General features: G+C 35.5%; 1 protein-coding gene across 1 annotated transcript in view; it reads right to left on the reverse strand.

Moving 5' to 3' along the window:
• RGS22 (regulator of G protein signaling 22) overlaps window positions 1–22,786 on the reverse strand; it is a 182,953-nt gene that overhangs the window by 57,655 nt on the left and 102,512 nt on the right. Inside the window, exons 10-12 of the mRNA XM_044683939.1 lie at window positions 20,924–21,038; window positions 19,007–19,132; window positions 17,984–18,085 (exon numbers count right to left, since the gene is read on the reverse strand). Of these exons, the coding sequence (XP_044539874.1) occupies window positions 17,984–18,085; window positions 19,007–19,132; window positions 20,924–21,038 (343 nt within the window). The remainder of the gene's footprint in view (window positions 1–17,983; window positions 18,086–19,006; window positions 19,133–20,923; window positions 21,039–22,786) is intronic.

The following is a 22,786-nucleotide window of genomic DNA, read 5'->3' on the forward strand; positions in this document are numbered from 1 at the left end:
AGGATGAGGGTTATATGTGGGACAAAGCTCTCTGATTCAGTCTTATTCTATGATATTCTCTTTCAAAAATACCATGTTATAAAGTTCCCCAAATGCAGTACTCCATCTTGCTTCTGAGTATTTGCACAAACATTTCTCCAGGCCTGAAGTACAATCCCTCCTTATCTTTACCATTTAGAATTCCTGTATTACCTTCAAAGCTCAATTGTAGGTGCCATCTTCTCTGGTAAACCTTCTTTAATCCCCTTGACCTTACATTCCCCCTCATTCAATTATCCCTAGCTAACATCTCTGTTCAAGTAGGCTTTACCTAATCCTTTCAGCTCTGAGTTCACCTCACTTTAATGCTACCTTCCTTTTTCTTTAAATTTATTTTATACTATGCATGCTTTCTTCTGCATTAGAATGTAGGATCCTTGAATGCAGGGACTTTTCCCATACCCTGTTCATACAAGTCCTTAATAAATGTTGTGTACCCTCAGTGGAACAAGCTGCTTGAGACCAAGGACTGTTCCATTTTTGCTGTTGTTTTTCCACATCTAACATAATACCTTACACTTTGTTGGTGCTTAATAAATGTTTTTTGAATGGAATTAGTATAGTAATTAGTAATAAAATTGTATAATAATTTTGGATGGACCAGATCTACGATTTCTACTGCACATCACATTGTATATAATTATATATACTTAGATAATAATTACTTCGAGTGAATTAGAAAGTTTTTTATCCAGATTGATATTAATCAACAAATATGCCATCTTCACATATTGTTAAAAGAAGCACTTCCGTGGAGGTACCACCTCACACCAGCAGATTGGTCAGTATGGTAGCAAAGGAAAGTGATAAATGTTGGAGGGGATGTGTCAAAACTGGGACACTAATGCATTATTGGTGGAGTTGTGAATTGGTCCAACCATTCTGAATGGCAATTTGGAATTATGCCCCAAGGGCTTTAAAAGACTACCTGCCCTTTGATCCAGCCATATCACTGCTGGGTTTGTACCCCAAAGAAATAATAAGGAAAAATACTTATAAAAAAATAATACTTATACAAAAAAATACTTGTTAAAAAAACGCTCTTTGTGGGGTGGCAAAAAAATTGGAAAATGAGGGGGTGTCCATCTATTAGGGAATGGCTGAACAAATTGTGGTATCTTATGGTGATGGAGTACTATTGTGCTGAAAGGAATGATGAACTGGAGAAATTCCATTTGAATTGGAATGACCTCCAGGAACTGATGCAGAGCGAAAGGAGCAGAGCCAGAAGAACATTATACACAGAGACTGATATACTGTGGCACAATCGAATGTAATAGACTTTTCTACTAGGAGCAATGCAATGATCCAGGACAATCCAGAGGAACTTATGAGAAAGAACGCTATCCACATCCAGAGAAAGATCTGTGGGAACAGAAATGCAGAAGAAAAACATATGATCGATCACATGATTCGATGGGGATATGACTGGGGATGTTGACTTTTAAAAGATCACTCTATTGCAAATATGAATAACATAGAAATATGTTTTGAACAATGATACATGTATAACCCAGTGGAATTGCTTGTCAGCTCTGGAAGGGAGGAAGGAAAAGGGATGGGAAAAATCATGAATCATGTAACCATGGGAAAATATTCTAAATAAATTTGAGAAAAAAAATAAGTACTTCCATGATAAAATTATTTGGTGAAATTATTTTAAGATAAATATTAAAGTGACACATGTGAATAATACTATGCAAAGTTAGAGGACTCTGACCTTCAAAGGTTTAAAAATCTAGGCATAAATTACAGTTACAGATAAAAAATATTATTAAATATACGAGGCAAAAAGTGTTCACATAATATTTGTCTATAATTAGAAACTTAGGATGGCTACAGTTAAGTGTAATCACAACATTTGTCCTTTTACACTGTTCTATTCAAAGATTTCAAAATACTTCATTAAGTAAAGTATCAAAATAGAAAACGCATCCAGCTCAAATATTCTGTGGTTGTAATGGCATAAATCTGAGGCAACCAATATTGCTTTTCTTACCTCATTGGCTATTTCTAAGCAGGAAATGTAAGGAACACAAAATATGGTGGCTATGAGGAGTAATCCTGCCATTTGGAAAGAATCCAATAGTAATGAAATAATGCTTTTTTAAAAAAACAGATGTTTCATAGTATAAATAGAGTAGAAAAAAATTATAACTTGGCTTGGTCCTATGGCAGTGATAAAGGAATCTGCTTCAAAGTGGCAAACACTAGTTAGTTAGGTTGATTTTTTTTTCTGGTTGATTTTAATTGGGATTGAGGAAATGCTTGCTTTCTTAAGTGACAACAGCTAAAGAATTCTCCACATGGTACCAATCTGTCTTCGTGTGGGAGTAAGTTTTATCTACTGGCAAGAAGATTGGGCCTTAAGTCAAGAACATGAAGTTCCTGAGCCATCCCTTAAACCACTCTGCACACTTGTTCAAAGCTCTTTATCAATATAAACCTCAGTTTCCTTTCCTGTAAAAGAAAGCCAGTGCTGTAACTTATTGAGGTTCTGTAACTAGTGATGGAAGAGCTTAGAGACTAATAAAGTCTAGCAAATACTGTACTCTATCACTCATCTAACTCCATTCTAGCCCAACTTGGCTATAAATGGGCCTAAAAGAAAAAAGTCTTTTCTCTCTGAGAAAGTCATTCAGAGCTACTATCCTCAATCTAGGGGCAGAGAGATTTCCTCCTTTCATTATATTCTAAAGGTTCAGATGATTTTGTCCCCAGTAGGCAAAGCATAGTGATTGATTCTCCCATGACAGAACAGTTTCAGTCAAATAAAGCTGAAATTAAAATTTAAAACTCATCTAACTTTTAAAACTAAATAAGCAAAATGCTGAATATAATATAGCATTACATTACATTCCCAGGTTAAATAGAAATGTTATTTAAAATAAAGTTCACCTATTTACTACAAGAGTGTTATCTATAGAAAAGTGAGGAACATTGATTGGAAAAACATTAAATGGCTTTTATTTTCAGAGGACTGCCGCAGAGTTAGTTTAATGTATACAAAATTGATTAAGTTGCAGACCATTTCCCTAAGGAGTTACATTCAGGAAGGAGAATAATACAAATAGATAATTACAATGTACAATATTATATGATAAATACATGAGCAAGGAGCAAGACAAAAATCTGATACAAAGTCCAGGGGAAAGTCATTACCCTAGAGGCAGGTAGGCTGCATAATAGGATACTGACTCAGGAATCAGCTGTTAATTGCAGCAGTCTCTATAGGTTAAGACACCAGAGAGAATTTAGTGAAGTAACAGCAGAGAAGGCAGTTATCTGTTCCTTAACAAGCTCACTCAGTACTCCATCACAAGGCTCTCCTCCAACCCCACCAACTTTGACAGGAGCCCATATCAGGAACTCTTGGCCTCAGCAATTCTCTTGCTGTTGCAATCTCTGCCACAGAATCTCTGACATTAAGAAAGAGGAAAATAAGTCAACACCTGATGAGTTAGAAGACCCTATGGATTTCCAAGAAAACAAGACACCATAGTAGGATAGTTAATAATGGCTCAAGAGAGAAATAAGAATCATAAAAGTGTAATTTATGGCTTACATAGCAAAAATAATTGGCAAAATAGAAAAATTTGAATCTAGAGTGGCAAGTCTCTCCCCAAAAAAACAAATTGAGAACTGATTAAGAAGTTAAATATGCAGAAGTGAAGGAAAATATGGAAAAAAGAAGCAAAAAGTAATAATGTTAAAATATGATTGCTACATAAGCAGATTATATTGAAGACAGGATGTATAGAGGCAATATAAGAGCCATGGATCTCCCAGAAGAAAACGCCAAGACATAAAAACTGGATACCACAATACAATAATTGCCCAGAATTTATGAACACAGAAAATAAAGTATCAATCAAAATAACCTATATACTACCTCTGGAGAAAAATTATGGGGCTGCAAACTTTAAAACAGTGTGATTAAATTGAACAAATCTAATGATAAACAAAATCTGTAAGTGATTAGGAGAAATACCTTCAAATATAAAGGAAAGGAAAATTTAAAACAAAGTACCATTAAAAAGCATCAACAGATCACCCTTAACACTTTGTATTTCTTTTGAGTATTTGTAATTTTTGAGAACTCATGTATTATGCTTATGTTTGGGTGTACAGGCTGCTCAAAGAAGACTAGGAACTGTGGTGTGAGGACTTGCTGAGCCCGTTTCAGGGCTGCTTTCTTCTTTTAGGGTTCACTTGCCACTCGGGTCTTACCTATAGCTCCAAGAAACTATAGTATGCACAGAGGTCACACTCTGGCAAACTGTTTTGGCAGGCAGGTTAAAAAAATTTAAGGGTAACTAGCCAGCCTCAAACTGACAATGAGCTAGGGGAGTGTCTGCCTCAGGCATATGAAGATTTCCCCTAACAAATTGGGTGGATGAGAACAATTTGTTCCAGTGGCCAAGAAGGCAGCTGAAGCAGGCTCAGTAGAGTACTTAAGGCTTGCTTAGACATCAAAGAAGCCAAGGTCATCTACTGCATCCTGGGCCATCACCAGTCACCTTGATTTTGTCTTGGATTTTAATAATTAGAATAGTGAGACTGATAACTTTGTGCAACTCCACCTCACTTAAATCCAATTTATGCATGAGTCAGAAGACATAGAATGATGTCATTTTGGTTCTCTGAGCACAAAGGATATCAACCAACAAATCCAATATGTATATTTCTTTCTATTCCTTTTCATTAATTTCCAGAGATCTAGCACATCTTTTTCTAAACTTTTCAAAAATTCTATTCAATCTTTCATTCTTTTGTGGTTTATTTTTTGTTGTTAACTTTACATAGGTCTTATACTTTTTGTACTCTGTTTCCTTTTTTAAGAATATGTTTTGCTTAATAGTCTTTCCCTTAAAGATCTACATGAACGGATGCAGAGTGAAATAAGCAGAACCAGGAGAACATTATATACAGTAAAAGCAATATTGTGGAATGATTAACTGTGATAGACTTAGTTACTCTTAGCAATACAATGATCCAGAACAATTCTGAGGGAATTATGACAAAGAAGGCTAACAATCTCCAGAGAAAGAACTGTTGAAGTTGGAATGTAGATCAAAGCATGCTATTTTTCATTTTAGTTTATTTGGGTTTTGGTTTTGGAGTTTTGGTTTTATATTATTATTCTCCTATAAAAATGATCAACATAGAAATATGTTTTGTATGATGACAAGTATAACCGAGATTGAATGACTTGCCAGCATTGGGAGAGGGAAGGGAAGGGAGGGAAGAAGACAATTTGGATAATATAACTTCAGAAAACTTATGTGGAAATTAATTGTTGCATGTAATTAATAAAATAAAATGTTTTTGTAATTTAAAAAAGTCTCTCTGTTAATTCCATGCTCTCAGGAGCAAAGGAAGAAAAAGTAGAACTAAATTGCTTGTTCTTCTGATTCTTTTCTTTAGCACTCTCCATCAATATCCTTTTTATTTCTTCCATGAACAATTCTATATAATAGGCTTTATGATCAAGACATAAAGACTTAACTTAGGTTCTGATTATAGTAGTAATTAATCTCTTCCTCTATACTTGTGTTTTGGATCTCCCTAGACCCATAAAATGTCTTTATTGTTGGCATCATCTTCTGCTTATTCATATTTCAAGCTTTACTTTCTGAACTGATTTTTTGTCAGGGCCAAACTCCAATATTCCTGAATCCTTAAATGGGATACTGGATACCTGTTTTGCCTGCAGCCTTCCGTCTCACTTGTGTCTACTGTTCCAAATTGCTTGGAAAAGATTTCTAAACTATTTAAGGCATTTGGGGATGGCTTGTGTCTGGTTGCTGCAATATTTTGGGATTTCTAGAGTGTACAGGCCATTTGGTGCCCTCTTGGTAGGTAAGACCTGATGGTAATTCCTGTTCAGAACCAGAGTTTATAGCAGCTACTTCAGTAGTTTGGCTCCTGAGCGCAGACCAAAGAACAATAGGTAGAAGGTACAAAGGAGCAAAGTTAGCCTTGGCATCAGGAAAAAACATTCCATTCAAGAGGTGGTAGGCTCCCCTTTCTTGCAGATAATGAGGTTGGATGACCATTTGTCAGATGTGAGAATGAGAATTTCTTCTGTGTACTGGTTGAACTACATAACGAATTTCAAATGCTAACACTCTAGAGCAGTGATTCCCAAAGTGGGCACCACTGCCCCCTGGTGGGTGCTGCAGTGATCCAGGGTGAGCAGTGATGGCCACAGGTGCATTTATCTTTCCTATTGATTGCTATTAACATTTAAAAATTTTAATTTCCATGGGTGCTAAGTAATATTTTTTCTGGAAAGGGGGCAGTAGGTCAAAAAAATTTGGGAACCACTGCTCTAGAGGAACCTATTGAACAGTGATGAGTGACTGTAGCAGTTATCCCTGCATCAATCCATATAATACTTTACTGATTTCTGAGTCAATCCCTTTCATCATTTCTTAAAAAGCATAAGAGTATTTTATCATATCCATATACCATGATATGTTCATCTACTCCTCAAATGATGGACATCCCTTCAGTTCTTTGTTTCCTACAAAAAGAATTGCTCCAAATAATTTCGTACTTATGAGTTCTTTTTCCTCTTTCCTTGACCTCTTTAGGGATATAGGTCTAGTAGTAGTATTATTCAGTCAAAAAATATGCACACTTGCACACTGGGAAAAAAGTTCCAAATTGCTTTCAAGAATGGATAGTCCAATTTATGGCTCCAAAAATGTACTAATGAGTCCATTTTCCTGTAGTTCCTTCAAATACGTCACTACCTTTTTTGGGTGATATTTCTCTATCCACTTAGCATTAGGTAGAACTTGAGCATTGTTTTAATTTGCCTTTCTGATTATAGTCATTTGAATAATTTTTTCATGTTTCTTAAAAGCTTGGGTTACTGCCTTGGTTCAAATCTTTTGACCATTTGTCTGCTGAGAACAACTCTTGTTTTCATAAATTTGGATGAATTCCTTATATATCTTGGCTGTGAGCTTTTTAACAGAGAAAGTGACTGCAAAATATTTTTCCTTCTTTCCTTTCTAAATTTTAACTATATTGGCTTTACTTATGCAAAAATTTAAAATGTTTAAAAATTTTAAATGTTAAAATTTCAGATTTTATCTTCTGTGGATCCTCTCTATCTCTTGTTTGGTCCTGAACTCTTTTCCCATCCATAGATTCAAAAGGTAAGGTCTTCCTTGCTCCTTTAATTTATTATGGCACCCTTTTTTTCTCGATCATGTATTTATTTGGAGCTAGCTTTAGAAAGTGGTGTGAGTATAGGTCTAATCCTGATTTCTACCAGACTGGTATATAGTTTCTGTCAAATAATGAGTCCTCATCCCAGTAGTTCAGTTTGTCAAATACTATACTACTAACTACATGAATCTGATTGTCTTTTTGTACCGTCCTAGACTGGAAAGAAGACTTAATAGATAATTCTTCTTGGTTTTCTTTGTAATTTTTTCTTCTTATGCATTTTTACTGTGTTACCACCAGGATATTTGAGGAGTGGGGGAGATCTGAGCTCCTTTAGACCATAACCCACCATCACCTTCCCACAATCTCAACCATCTTCTTTCCAGCTACTCCATTGCTGTTGCTCTTTCAACTTGGTCTTTTGATATAGAAAGACACTGGATTCAAAACATTATCATGTTTAGGACTAAAGAAATAATTTTAAAATAGCAAGTTTGCAATCATTACCCTTTTCAAGAAAATCTCCAAGACTGTCTACAAATGATGACCAATTACATGACTTTGGGCATAAGAACATATTAGACTTCCCACCCCAGTTTAAATAATTTTTCAGTCCCGAAGTACTATTTTTCATTTGAGATTTGAGGACATTATTTGGTTTTATTATGTGTATATTATGTTTGTTATAGTATATTTTTGAAGAACACACATTCTTCGATGTAGCTGGCATCCACCTCCGTTCAGATGCAACACAATTCATCCTATAATTAGTTTTTCTTACATACACATTCCAGTATATACTTTGGAATGCATCAATGTTTTCTTAGTAAAAAAAAAAAAAGCCTACACAAATACATCAAAAGAAGTGAGAGGATGGTAGGTTATTAAATTTATTAAATTTATTCTTCTTTTTAACAGAAGCAAGGGAAGAGAATAAATGAAAGTTTCTTCAACAGTTTCCATTTTGCATTTCCCTCAATCCTAAAGAGTAAAGGATGACACATGTCAGTAGATTATTTTTGTATGCTTTTTATTGGCAGTATTTTAAATGTATTTATATAATAAATTACATGATTCCCATTAATCCCCTGAGATTAAGTTTTTATTGTCATTGTATTACAAGTAAGCCTAGTACTTCTACTGTGCCAAAGATAAGCAAAGAATTAGGAAAAGCATCTTTTACATAAGTAGGGCTTCATACTCCACTGTGTTCCAATGAAAATAAGAATAAATTTTGTAGCAAAACCAAGAAAAATAACAAATCTTGCAGCATGAATGTTGATCTGTGATGTTACATTTCACTCATTAGTTATGTTAATGGAAGTTTTACATATTTTGTTTTGATATATTTATTTTAACAAGCATGCGTATGTATTTTTTATAATTGCCTAGTAACACAAATTATATGATGTTTTGCTGTCACCATCTGGCCAGGGCTGGAAGTGGGAAAATTAAAATTAATATTCTAAACTGTAAGACTAAAATACATATTTTCAGTAAGGAACAAGTACTGTCAGAACATTGTGATGATGCATACTACCCACCTCCTGAACCAGGAGAGAGAGAGATTAATATACAAACTGAGACATATTTTTGGACATGGCCAATGTGTAAGTCTGTTTTGCTCAACTATGCTCATTTTTTACAAGTTTTTTTTCCAGTGTTTGCATGAGGAAGTGGGAAGAAAAAAAAATTAAGTGCTTGAATGAATTAAAAAAACAAATTTTTAAAGGTGACTGAGACCTAAACTGCAATGCTTCGACTTAAGAGGTTTTTAAGCAACACTACTTGCTCTTCCCCTTAAGCCACAGCTTCTTCCTCTCTTTCATCCAAAGTTAAAACTTTCACTTTCCTTTCAAAACAACATGTTTTTAAATGTATCCATTAAATGTTTATTGAGCGATTGGAGCAAAGAAAAAAGACAGAATCCATAAGAATGCCATCTCCCCACGTATTCTTGGCCTAAGCATGTTCTCCTGCAGGACATCCCTGCTCTAGGCTCGGGCGACCCCGACTCCTCCTGGGAGAGATCCCTAGCCACGTCCTCCCGTGCCCCAGCCTCCGCCAGGCAGAGAGGGATGCAGCTGCTCTTCCCTGATCGCTGGTGCTCTCTTCTCTTCCCCGCGGAGTGCAGAAACCCGGCAAGCAGGAGAACCTCCCTTTGGTCACAACTGGGGATTCTTTTCAGATCTAGGGTCTGGCTGCTCCCGCCGTCCCCACGGCAAGAGCTCGATCGAGGGGGGCCTTCGCCTCGTGTTGCGCCGCTCCCTGCAGTCTCTGTTTCTTGGGCTCTCTCTCTCTCTCTCTCTCAGGACTGCTCCCTCCTCACGCGGTCTCTGGATGCTGTTCTCGTACTCAAGTCCGCTCCAGCCCCGAAAGCCTCAGGGTGTGCTCCTTTGTGGCTGAAGGCCTCCCAGGGCCCAGCCACCTCCAGAGAGCAGAAAAGCCTAAAGAGCTGAGGGCAGGTCTCAGGCCGGACATCATTCCCGCAGGAGGAGGGGGCGGGGAGGGGGCGCCCTCTGGCCTCGGGAAATCTACCTTCACAATAAAGATCTCTTCCTGCTCGGTAGCTACTGCCTCTGCCGCCCTACAGCTATAGCCTTCATCCTGAGTGGAACCAACTCCAGCCCAGGGCTCTGTAGATCAGATTTGTCTGGGAATGGCTGGACCCTTGTAAAAGGAACTTCCTTCCCTTTGGGGCTCGCTGGGGAGGCCCCGCATTAGAAGAGGTAAAAGAGTAGGACGCAGCAATCAATTACAATACTTGATGAAGCCAAGTCCATTCCTAGTACACCAACTTTTACTACAAAGTACATAATAGATTGCATGCCCTAGGAATTAACAATGGCAATTTAACTGAAAATTCAACTTTTCAGCAATCTGATTGAAAACTCTTTTCAGAGAAAACATGCACTAATATAAAAAGGGAAAAAGATGAAAGAAAGCTTCTTTGAAATGATTTGATTTACATTTGGAATAACAGAAATTATGTATCTAAAAATAATCTAAATTTATGAATTTAACTTTTTGAATTTAAAATGTTAGATTTAAACGTTGCCCTATTAAGTAAACAAATTAGCTATACTAAATACTTTATGGAAAAGAAATTTGCTCATTTGTTTTTCTGGGGAAATAGAAGTAAAAATTAGAGAGAATAAACTGCATTGGGACACATAAATCAGACTTAATTGATCTATACTTGGTGACAGAGACAAAGTACAGGAAAAAATGTCATAAATTCAAAGGCAGCAGAAGAAATGTAAAAACTGCATTAAATTTATTGATAAATTTGAAAGTGAACTGTGATCTTAAATGAGACGGATAACCCTCCTCAATGCCAGTAGTTATTACTCTTTTTTTTGGTGTCACCACTTTTTCAGTATGTGAAACTTATGACCCCTTCTCACAATGAGGACTTAAATGCATAAAATAAAATACATAAGGTTACAAAGGAAATCAATTCTATTGAAATAGTTATCAAAATGTCTTTTGAAAAAGTTCACAGACTGAGCTAAAAATTCTGCTTTAGATGGAGTTTGTAAATTACAATTCTAGGTAAAATTATGCCCAAAGAGCTCATCAAAATGGAAAGTGTAAATCCCCAGAGGGACTAAGGTGAAAGATTTTCTAAGAGATGGCAAAATATATACCTTAAGAAAGAGCAAAAAAATTGGCAAATATCTAACTTTTATAACCTCTAACAAGATTATATTACTATTAGAGCAACATAAGGCATTAAAAGAAAATAACAAGAATATTTAAACAATCCAACTTTTTTCCCCTACAAAGCAGGAAAAAATGATGATTTTTAATGACCTCTCATCTCCCTCTAAGAGCTCAAAGACATGACTAAGGAACGATGCCGAAAGGGAATAAATTACAGATGGGGCTTTCCACAAGCAAATTTTCATGAAAATGTCCTCCAATTTTCCAATTAATAATCTAAAAGATGGAATCTAAGAATTGCAACATCTTGATATGGGGGGGTGGGGTGGAAACTACTACAGAGGATCAGTACAAAATGGAATTGCATAAAAAAGGCAAGGTGATGACAACCAAACCAAAACGCCTAGGAAATGCAGAACAGAGCAAAAGAGAATCCAAAAGAACACCAATAAGATGGAAAGAAAAATTAAGCTTGAATCATGTTGGAGAGAACTAAAAATGAGATTCAGTAAACTTTATGAGTATGGGGAGGGTAGATTGCCTGATGTTCAAGAAAAAACAAAAAGAAAAGCTCAAAAGAATAAACTGTACAGCTAAGACTGATACATATATGAATTTATATTATTATTTTTGATTGAAGATATGAAGTAGTAAATGTCTTGAAAATGAAAAGCATAAGGAAGTTAGTCAATACTGATGAGCCCAAAATTATTTAAGTAAAAGGTAAAGCTAAAATTTTGCTTCATGAAGAATTTTTCAGTTTTTAAGGAAATCTTAAAGAAGGAAAAAGGAAAGATACACATTTAAACTATAGTGAACTTTTATATACTTATGATGATGAATATTGTCTTAAAATATCTTCCCTGGGGATTTGTTGAACCTGGGATAGATATATTGAAATTTTGGGATAAAATTGGTTGGGGTATGCCCTACTACATTTTAAGTTCTCTAAGGGCAGGGACCATGAATATTTACTTATTTATCTTAGTGTAAATGTTGGTGCCTATGGAATCAATTAGTGAATCACACCATATCTCACTTAGCTCTAATACTTTTTTTCTGGTGAGAATTTAACTGCATTATATCAGACGTATGAACTAGGCATAAACAAAGTCTGGACACATCTTCCCCTGAATTGAAAACCAAAGGACAAAATTAAATATTCCATTTAATCAGTCCATTCAGTTTGGTTAAGGGACTTGGATCACATTAGTATAGAATCAGTGATTCCAGTGTCTAACATGACTACTCTCATTTCTAAAGCAATTTCCTCAAACCAGTGAAGTTGGTAGAAACAATATAAATAGTGTATGGATGGGGAAGCTGAGGGTTAGGGAGATGCCTAGGTTTTGATTGAACTAGATGATCTTACTGAAGCTATATAGTGAGTAGATCTGAGACCTATAGTGTGATTACAGAATTTTCTTACTAGGCCACATTCCATTTCAGAATGGTATTGCTAAATATAAAGTAGATATGAATTTAATGCATTTTTATAAACTGGATTACTTAATCAACTGTATTTGTTATTCATTGCTAATCTCATTTGCTATTCTAAATAGGCAAAATTGAAATAATTACTTTTCCACCTAAGTCCATCCCCTAAGCTTCATTTCATTTCTGCTGAGGCTAATATCTTTCCAAGCACCAAGATATAGAACTCCAGCATCCTCCTTCCTCTCTGCTTCTCCTCTCCTAGTCAATCACTTTACCAGGTTCTTGTTGATTCTACCTCTATAACATCTCTCATATCCATCCTCCTTTACTGTCAATGTCACACAGCTCCCTTCCTACTTTCTGGCTCTTGTCATCCCTCACTTCAAACTACTGAAATAGCCAACTAATTGGTTCCTCACATTCCATTTTCTCTCACTCTCAATCCATTCTCTACAGAAGTACCAAATTAATCCTTTTAAAAAATATTTCATTTCCCCAATCATATGTAATAATTTTCAACACTCATTTTCTGAAATGATAAGATCCAAATTATCTACTTTGCTTCCCAGAGACAGAAAGCAACAAAATAATACTTCTTCTAAGGAAAAAGTCTGATTGTGTCATGCTTTGAATTAAAAATCTTCAGTGGCTCCCTTCTCCACTTGTCAGCTTCCCATTAAATCCACATTCTAAGGCAATCTATCTTCCTCAGCATTTTCCTCTTCACGAACTGTACATTCCAGTCCAAATGGCCCACCAGCTATTCATAAACAATACTCATCTCCATGCCTTCACCAAGAACATTCCACATGCTTGAAATAGACTTCTTCCTCACCTCTATGACTCTTAGAATCCTTCTCAAGGCTCAGCTGAAGTACAAACTTTTCCCCAATTGCCAGTGCTCTTTTGAACCACCAATTATCTTGGATTTACTGTGTAATGTAGCATCTTCCAATAGAATGCATCTCCTTAAAGGCAGCTACTATTTCGTTTCTTGTACTTTTATCCTTAGTACCTAGAATAGGCCCCTGCAAAGAGTAGGCACATGCCCAAAGTTTGAACTGAAATGAAAAAATGATAGGCAATAATCACCACTGTAAAAACAGGATTATCAAGAGTCTATTCCTGAAGCAAAATTTTGGCTATGGGTGGAGGGTGGGAAGAAGGGAGAGAAAGAAACATGAATCATGGAATCATGGAAAAATTTTCTTAATCATTAAAAAAAGAAAGTATCTGAGGCCATATTTGAACCCAGGACCTCCTGTTCTCTAGGCCTGGCTCTCTATCCACTGAGACACCCAGCTGCCCTCTAGTTGTGTCTAAAGCTCTTCATGATTTCATTTGGGGTTTTCTTGGTAGAGATACTAGAATGGTTTGCCATATTTCCTTCTCTAGCTCATTTAGAGATAAGGAAACTAAAGCAAACAGGGTTAAGTGACTTACCCAGGGTCAAAGAGCTAGCATCTAAGGACATTTTTAAATTCAGATTTTCTTGATTCCAAGCCTGGTACTCTTATCAACTCTACCACTTAGATGCACTAGGGTCTAAGACCCAAGTATTGAATACTGAATTCCAATAGGTCAATAGAATCCATTAAAGCAAATGTTCTTAAATTGGGGTTTATGGTTTTTGGAAAGATTTCAGGGGAAGATGGTAGAGTGAAAAAAAAAATCTCCACAACAACCTAGAAAATATGCCAGGCCAAATTTTGACTGGGAAAGCCAAGAATAAGTCATAGTGAGTAATTTTTCCAGTCTAAGGCAGCTTAGGAAGACAGACAAATAGGTCTGTAGAGGCTTGCCAGGAGGGGCGGGGGTGGCAGTGGCAGTAGTAGAGGGGCCTTTCAGCACCCAGGAATGGAAAGGCAAGTCAGAGCACCAGAGCAGCAGGCCTTGGGGGATAATGACTGTCCAAGAGATGTTTAACCTAGTGCTGGGTGCAAGAATGGCTACCATCTGCCAGCTCTGTTGCCTTATGCCCAGGTCTGAATCACAGTTCAGGGCAGAGAAGAATGGTTGTGAGTAGGGCTCTAGCTGTATACTGAAAAAAAGGAACAAGTTCTAGAAATAGCTGTGTAGCTTTGAGCCTAGGAGCAGAATGACAACTCAGTTCTAACCTTTAGCCCCACACAAGTCTAAAGAGGAATGACTAGGGCAAGTCTCAGGCCAAAGTAAAGTCAACAGCTCACTCACTCTCAATCTGTAGAACCTCCCAGTGGGCTAACAGAGAGTGAGTTCAGTCAATTAAATAGGAGCCAAAATCCCCAAATCTAAGTCAGGGGGCTTGCAGAGCTCGGTTCAGATCTCTTTGAGAGCACTGAAAACTTGCAAGTCCCCAGATTGAGCTGTGAAAGCAAAGCCATCAGAATATAAAAGGATAGAAATGAAGGCCAGACATCACATCCAGAAGTGCAAATAACCCAACATCAACATAAAGTCTTTAATCAAGAAGGACATTGGGATAATATATGTATAACCCAGTGGAACTGCTTGTCAAACCTGGGAGGGGAGGGCAACAATATTAATCATGTAACTATGGGAAAAAGTTTTTAATCAAAACAAAAAGAATACAGTGGAAGAATGAGCAAATTTTAAAAAATATATAAAGACTATATAGTGACACAGAAGTACAAGACACAAACTCAGAAGAAAACAATGACTTGAAAACATCTACAATTAAAGCCTGGGATGGGGGGAGAAGGCAGATGAAATATAATCCCAATAAGAATTCCAAGGAAAATTAAAAATTTTTTTTCAAAAGGTCAAAAAAGGATTTAAATAACCAAATGAGAGTGGTAAGGGAAAAAATGGAAAAATAAATGAAAGCAATACTAAAAAGTTATGAAAAGAGAATTAATAGCTTGGTAGAAGAAATATGAATGAACTCCTTGAAAATTAGAACTGGTCAAATGGAAGCTAACGATTCCATGAGATATAAAAAATTAATTTTTAAAAAGTCAAGATTTTAAAAAGTAGCTATTCTCATAGGAAAATCAACTGACCTAGAAAATAGATCAAGAAATTTAGAATCATTGGACTACCTGAAAGCCATAAAAAAAAATGCTAGACACCATACTCAAAGAAATCTTAAAAGAAAACTGACCAGATCTTAGAACCAGAGAGTAAGTTTGGAGAAATTCACTAATTACCTCTGGAAATAAACTCCAAAATGAAAATTCTCAGGAATATTATAGCCCAAATCCAAACTTTTAAGATCTAGTGTCATCCCAAAGTTGGGGACACTATCCAGCTGTTCTGCCTACCTCATGTTCAGAGGACCCAGAGGGCTAAATCAGAGATGATGGTGATAGATACTACTAAATAAAGCTGGGAAAGCTTCAGAGACGTTCAAGCAAACTAATCTTCTTGCTGTTTCTCACTTATGGTGTTCCATGTCCCGCCTATGTATCTCTGAATTGGCTGCCCAGCATCCCTCAAATGAGCTACCTTATCCTTCCATCTCTTAGAAACCTAAGGATCCTTCAAGGCTCTGTGCAAGTGCCATCCCCTATGTGTGGTCTTGACTGATCCTCCCAGTTGCTAATGCCATCCCCCCAAATTACTCCCACCTTATATCTTAGTGGATATGCTGTTAGATTCATGAGGGCAGAGGCAGTATTTGCTTTTGTCTTTGCATCCCCAGCATCTAGAGATTTGGGAAAGAGCAGTTAGAGCAGTTACTTAATACTTACAGATGAATGCACTAAGGAGGAAAAGGAAGAGCTGTCCTACGGTCTCTTCCCTATCCTATCAGTAGTGCCTACTCCATCTTTAAACTAGCCTCCATTTCAGCAGTTATATCTAACCCACAGCTCTTCCCTAGTTCCTGTGGGGTGCCAGTGACAGAGAAAACCCAGTTTGCCTTGATCTAGTTTCTTTGAGGTTAACACCTGATTAGGCAAGCAAATACCTCACCCCACTGTTAGCTGCAGCCCTAAACTGACTCTACTCCATTTTTTCTGCATTCTACACTCTACACAGGAAGGCAATTGTGTTCTGAGCTCCAGTGGTTGATGGAGGAATGTCATCAATGAAATGATCACTCCTTTCATTGCTTGTTGTAATAAATATAACACGTTTATATTTATTATTTATATTTACATTTAACATATATATGTTTATATTTATTATGTAAAATAAACATAATATAATGACAAAAAAGCTTCTCCACCTGACCTTTACCCAACTGATATGTGAATGGTACTCCTTTTACTACAACAAACTTGAAGAAGGGATGGAAAAATATACCCCTTCCCTTATTTGCATAGTCGAGAATGATATAGGATTAGAACATAAAATATATATACTGTCAGACTCAAAAGACAGATTGGTTAGTTTTGCTAAACTGTTTTTTCTTCTTTTTTTAATCCTTTCTTTTTTCTTTTTTACAAGGGATAGCTTGTTAGGTTGGGGATGAGGTAAAGATTTTTTCAAAAATGAACATAATGTAAAAAGAAAAGATATTAATAAAATTTTCAAATTAAAAAAAGACTGGTAATAGCAAATGATACCAAGGCAGAAAGATTAAAGAGGTAGTAAGGAAAAGAAAGGAAGCAGAGAATTACATGTTAAAGATTGGCAAGTAAAAAGGAGAAGCGATGTGATATCAGGAAGCTATCCTACCAAATGAGAGATCAATTTTATGATAAAAACCACTGCTTAAGTTCTTGGTTATATAGAAGTTAAGGCCATCTCCCTTAATCTTATGGTGGGAAACACATATGGTGGAAAACTGTACGTTGTCAGTTAGTTTACAAAGTGTAGTTGTTAAAGGCCAGCACTAAGTTGGTAGAAATCTCTACAAGAATTCAGAAACATTATGACAAATGCTATCCCTCCCTCTTTAGCTCATTTCCATAGAAAGCCTCCTGTGAATGGGGCTATTACTGAATATACAAAATTACTTAGGCAATCAGTTGGCATATAGAACTGATGAATAACTTTCTAGGCTTAAAAACTCTATTAAGGAACATAAAATGGCATAAAGACAAGCATAATTTATTCTAGTCATAATCTGTCTCCCTTTCTGTTTGAAAAGGAGACAAGTTATCTTATCTTCTGGAGCATGCCTTGTTCTCTATCTCATCTCTCCCCTTTCCCACCCCCACCCAAGTCTCTGGGTTATCCATAAGACATTTTTTAAATCCCTGATCCTTATATAACCATGTCAGTTTCACATGTAGGCAAAATTATTACTATATCAGGAATTAGTCATCACCTTCCTTTTTATGTCAACAGACCAAGAAAACCCAGCAATTAATTTCCTCTACAAACTCAATAAAGGTCACCACTAGTCTTACCATTACATATACTTCCTACTCTATTGATTCCTTAAAAGAAGCCTGTTTTAGCTTGCATCATGGTCACATAGTTAGAAAAAACTGTAATTTGGAGAAAAGTGGAATGAATTAGAAAGGTGGAATAGATGAGAGGTCAACTAGTTGGCATCAGAGAATATAAAACATACCAAAAAAAAAAAAAAGATAAAACTAAGAACTAACACATTCAGATATAGGACAATAGATTGTTATTTAAATAATCTCACAGCAACATTTTAAAGTGCTGACTTTATGCTTATACTCCTAGATTTCTCATTATGAAGTTGGGCAGACATTTCCATTTTCAGAATCCTGAATAAATATTATTTTCTACTTACTTGTGCCTGCTTGCATACTTTAAAAGGCTGAAGTGTTTCTTGGTAGAATAGTTGATGATAATTCTGCAGGTCAAACCAAAAGTATGTACTGTTCTTCCAAAGCTACAGATGCAAAAAGTACATAAATTATTACCACCCAATTATTAGGTCTCTAAAAGACTAATTTCCAATGCAAATCATTGTTTATATCTTTGAGGCCATCATAAATCAGATTCAATTTAAGGTGGTTTTAATCTTTTATCAGATACTGGCAATAGAACAAAATATCCACTGGAATGTTTTCTTTGTAAAATGTATCCTTCTTGTATAATTGGCCATTAAAATAGTAAAAATCCTAATTAACATTTGAAGAACAACCACATTTTTATGGAATAATGTAAAAAACTAAATGTATTTTAATACTTTATGTGTCAGGTTACACCATGTTGAAACCAAATTCTATTTTAACAATTTAGGTAGTTAAATGCTTTTCAGTTGGACAAAATTATATTTCATGAAAAGGTTTGGGGCAAAAGAGAAACTTGAAGTTTGTAATTTTTTGTAAATTTGGGTTAATATTTAAAAGAATTTATTACAATTATAGGACATGTAAAATTCAATGATTTGAATATAAATTATACTACTAATACTACTTACTATCCTGAAAAGGTATAATACTATAGAGAAGCCATTGTTTAAGGTAAAACCTCAGAAATTTTAGGTACAAGTAATATCAGACCAATATTCTAAAATTTCCAGTTACTAAAAGTTTCTACTGCAATTAGTTACATAATTGCAAATCAGTCCCCTAAATACATTTTAGCTATTTGTTATGCCTTTGATGTAAGAATAGACAATGAAAAATTGTAATATATATTTTTGAATTTTAGCCAAGTAATGTTACAGAACTTCCTACAAACAGAGAGAGGCTTTGACACCAAAGACAATTTCTCTGATGAGATTTTCCACCCCCGCCTTTTCTCCCTACTTTACACATGAATTATGATTCAATCCTCAAAAGCAAAATATATGGTCATTTTCTACCTCATTCCCTGACTGTTCACAGAACTTGGTGAAGAAGAATCCAGCTCTATTTTCCACATACAAAGATTGCAGCAAATTTTGCATTTCAGATCCAAACAAGGCATCACGAGGTGCAGCTTTTTTAACCTATACAACAAAGCAAAGGTCTATTATCTACCTAATAATAACATCTAGAAATTATATAGCACTATAAGATTTGCAAAGGGCTGATCCTCACAACCATCCTGTGAGGTAGGTACTATTATTTTCCCCTTTAAAGATAAGTTTCCTCAACTAGTAAGCTTCTGGGTCAGGATTTACACTCAGGTTTTTCTTACACCAAGTCCAGTTTTCTATCCTCTATATTGCTTAGTTGTCTCTGACAACATTAATTCCAGTTTTCTTAGAAGGGAGGTATAGATCAATAGGATTTCATCAGATGCACTAAACTGTCATTTTTCTCTAGTCCTCATTTTATTTTTGTACCATTTATATTTATATTTAGTATGTAGCTCATATCTGACTATAATAAGTGGTCCATGAAACTAACAATGGCAGCAGCCTTTATTCTATTATTAAACAATATGATTTCAAACTTCATGTAGAACCTTAAGTATTTGCATTTCAGGTACCATGATGTATTTTTTTTCCCTAGGAAATCTTCCAAATTTCTGTTGGTGGCCTGTAGAATTACTATTCTTTTTGCCTTGAGGTGCTGCTATTATGGCCTTGAGAAGGTAATAAAGAAACCATGTTCAGAACTATTAATTGGCCTGAGGAGACTCTCTTAAGAGTTCCACACTAGGCTGTGGCCTGCAGCCACATGGTCACGTAAGCCCTCATAAAAACTTTGCTGCTTATGCATTTCTCTGCCAATGAAGCTGGCGATCCTTATGTCACCCTAGAAACATGAAATAACTGGCTCTACACTTCCTTCCTTCTCTGAGCTGATGTGAATGTCCAGCACTCAAATAAGGAGACCTAAAAATAATATAAAACTTTGTTGTTTGTTTCACAAAATATCAACACTGTCTTTGCCATCTGGGATGTATAACATGATGATTTAAGTAAGGTTCTTGTTATCTCCCCCTGTTTTAGTAAATCCTATCAGTATCATAAACAAAACAATAATGGATTCAATAAAAGTAGAAGAATGGTCCTAATGAGAAGAAATGTCCAAAAATAATAACTGCACAAAATTATACCTACGCTTTTAGTTTTATACCAAGAGGTTGAAGCTTTTACAAAAGAGCATGACACACCTATGGAATATGAGAATGACATATAGAACAAAGACATTAGATTCTGTGAAATAAAATGTCTTTAACTTTTGGAAACTAAATTCCCAAAGGATGTTTTCAAATGTTATGCTATTTTTATATTTCTATCCAAGACTTCATAAAATCTTACATTTAAAGTGCCACACTGGGGGGCAGCCAGGTGGCTCAGTGGATTGAGAGCCAGGCCTAGAGATGGGAGGTCCTGGGTTCAAATTTGACCTCAGATACTTCCTAGCTATGTGACCCTGGGCAAGTTCCTTAACCCCCATTGCCTATCCCTTACCACTCTCTTCTGTCTTAGAACCAATTCTAAGAGAGAAGGTAAGGGTTAAAAAAAAATTTTTTTTAAGTGCCACACTGAAATGACAGAAAACACAGCTAGTTAAATAATGTTAAAATCTTAAAATGTCAGCTTTGCTGGTACTTTGATACTCTCTGCTGATCTGGATTTATCAACTTTTGTGCTAAAGTGCAATAAATATGATATATTTTCATTTCAAGAAGAAAATGAAGAGAAAACATTTTACAAAAGGAAAAGTGTATATTACTTTTAACAAACATTCTCAAAAAATCAGAGATATTATGATCACTTATGTTATTAAGTAAAGAATCATGGCATTATAGAATCCTGTACCTGTCCATTGTTCAGAGTACTTACAGGAATTTCTTCAGTATAGCTGGATCTTCTTTCTAACTGAGGCTTCAGACACTCAGAAATGTCAGTAAAAGATGTTAAACGAATAACTTTGCTGCTTAATGTCAAGCACTTTGAGCTAGAATAAAAATGAGATAAGGAACCCAACGAAGTTAAATAACTGAATTTGAGGACCTATTATATGAAAGGTATTATCCTTAGAACTATGAAGGATATAAAGATGGTATCATATATAAAAAAGTGATAGTACTTGAAATATTTGGTTAATGGAGATGGTATTGGTAATCTAGTTAAGGAAAAAGACAACCAAACACAAAAAGAAAAATAATATTATGAGGTAAGTGCTTAATAAGTGGTGGAGACAATAAGTCTATGGCTGTGAAAAGATCTTATGAGCTCAAAGTAGAGAGATGGGATTGGAGCTGGGACCTTAAGAAGAAAGCAGAAGGAGAAAGGCAGGACAAATCAGAGATTACCATAAGATCAAAGTCAAGGAGGTAGAGAAATATGAAGTTTGTTCATGGAACAGTTGTTCAGTTTGGCATGAGTGGTGAGATCACATAGGGGAGAACGGGTAAAAAAGAAACCTTTCTTGGTTCAAATTATGGAAGCATTAAGCTAGGCTAAGGAATTTTACTATTTTCTCCAGGCAGTGAGGAGCTACTAAAAGTTTCTTTTAAATGATTTTTATTATAAGCATAATCATTAACGAAGACAAGTAACTCTAGGTTCTTTCCTCTATTGATCATTTCTAGTTTATTCTCTATATGTCATGTTAGTACAAAACTATTTCCATGCCATTTCTTCCTTTGGACTGTGAGCTCCTCGAGAACAGGAGTGATTTTTTTTTGCCTTCCTTTGCACCTCAGACATTTAGCTACTTATACTATAAAGGAAAGACATTTACTTTTTATGCTTTCTGTTTTAAAAAATTTTTAATTAAAAAAAAGATTCTATCACTTTGAGGTTTTTTTTGGCATTGCTGTAATTTAACCCAGGTTCCCTCTCATTTTCTTTAGAGCCATTCCCTTTAACAAATGTTCTTTTTAAAGAAAAAGGCCAGTTAGGTGATACACTGGATAAAGCACTAGGCATGGAGTTAGGAAGACTTGAGTTCAAATATGACCTCATCGCTTACTAGCTACATGACCCTGGAAAAGTTAAGACTTATCTAAAACTGAGTGAGGGGCACTGACAACTTCTGTCACTTTCCTGTTACTGTTGATGTCTTCTTATAACTTAGTTAATATTTCCATTAAAAGTTTGGATGCTAAAGCATTTGGAGCACATAAGTTAAATTGATATTGGTTTTTTTATCTATGGTTCTTTTTACCATAACATATTTTCCCATTTGTAATCCCATTTTATTTTTCAAATGTTTATTTTTACTTTGACAGATAGCATATCTGCAACTCCCACTTTTTTAGATTCACCTGATGCAGAATAAAATTTTTCTAGACCTTCAGTTTTTATTCTATGTTTTTGTTTTTAAAAATGTTTTTTTGCAAATAACAGAATGTGAGGTTTTGTTTTCTTTTGTATTCTGTCACTTTTTCATTTTATTGGATTGCTTAATTCATTTACATTTAGAGTTATTAGAGTCAGGTTTATATGTTTTCTCATTTGTCTCTAATATTGAGGGTTTTCCCTCTTTTGCCATAAACAGTACTTTGTCTCTTCCATCTAAATTTTTTTTAAGGTGGCCCTGTTCCGAGGTTCTCTTCCTCTCACCAGGAGCTCACTTTGCTCTGGTTTGTTCCTCTTTTCCTTTGGAATTTTGTTCCAAAATAAGCTACTTCTTCTTTCCTTCTTTTATCTAATTATTTAATTCTTTGCCATTTTTTTTTCTTCTCAGTCAAGGAGAAT

Source organism: Gracilinanus agilis, chromosome 1, assembly GCF_016433145.1.
Source record: "Gracilinanus agilis isolate LMUSP501 chromosome 1, AgileGrace, whole genome shotgun sequence".
NCBI classification, from domain to species: Eukaryota; Metazoa; Chordata; class Mammalia; order Didelphimorphia; family Didelphidae; genus Gracilinanus; species Gracilinanus agilis.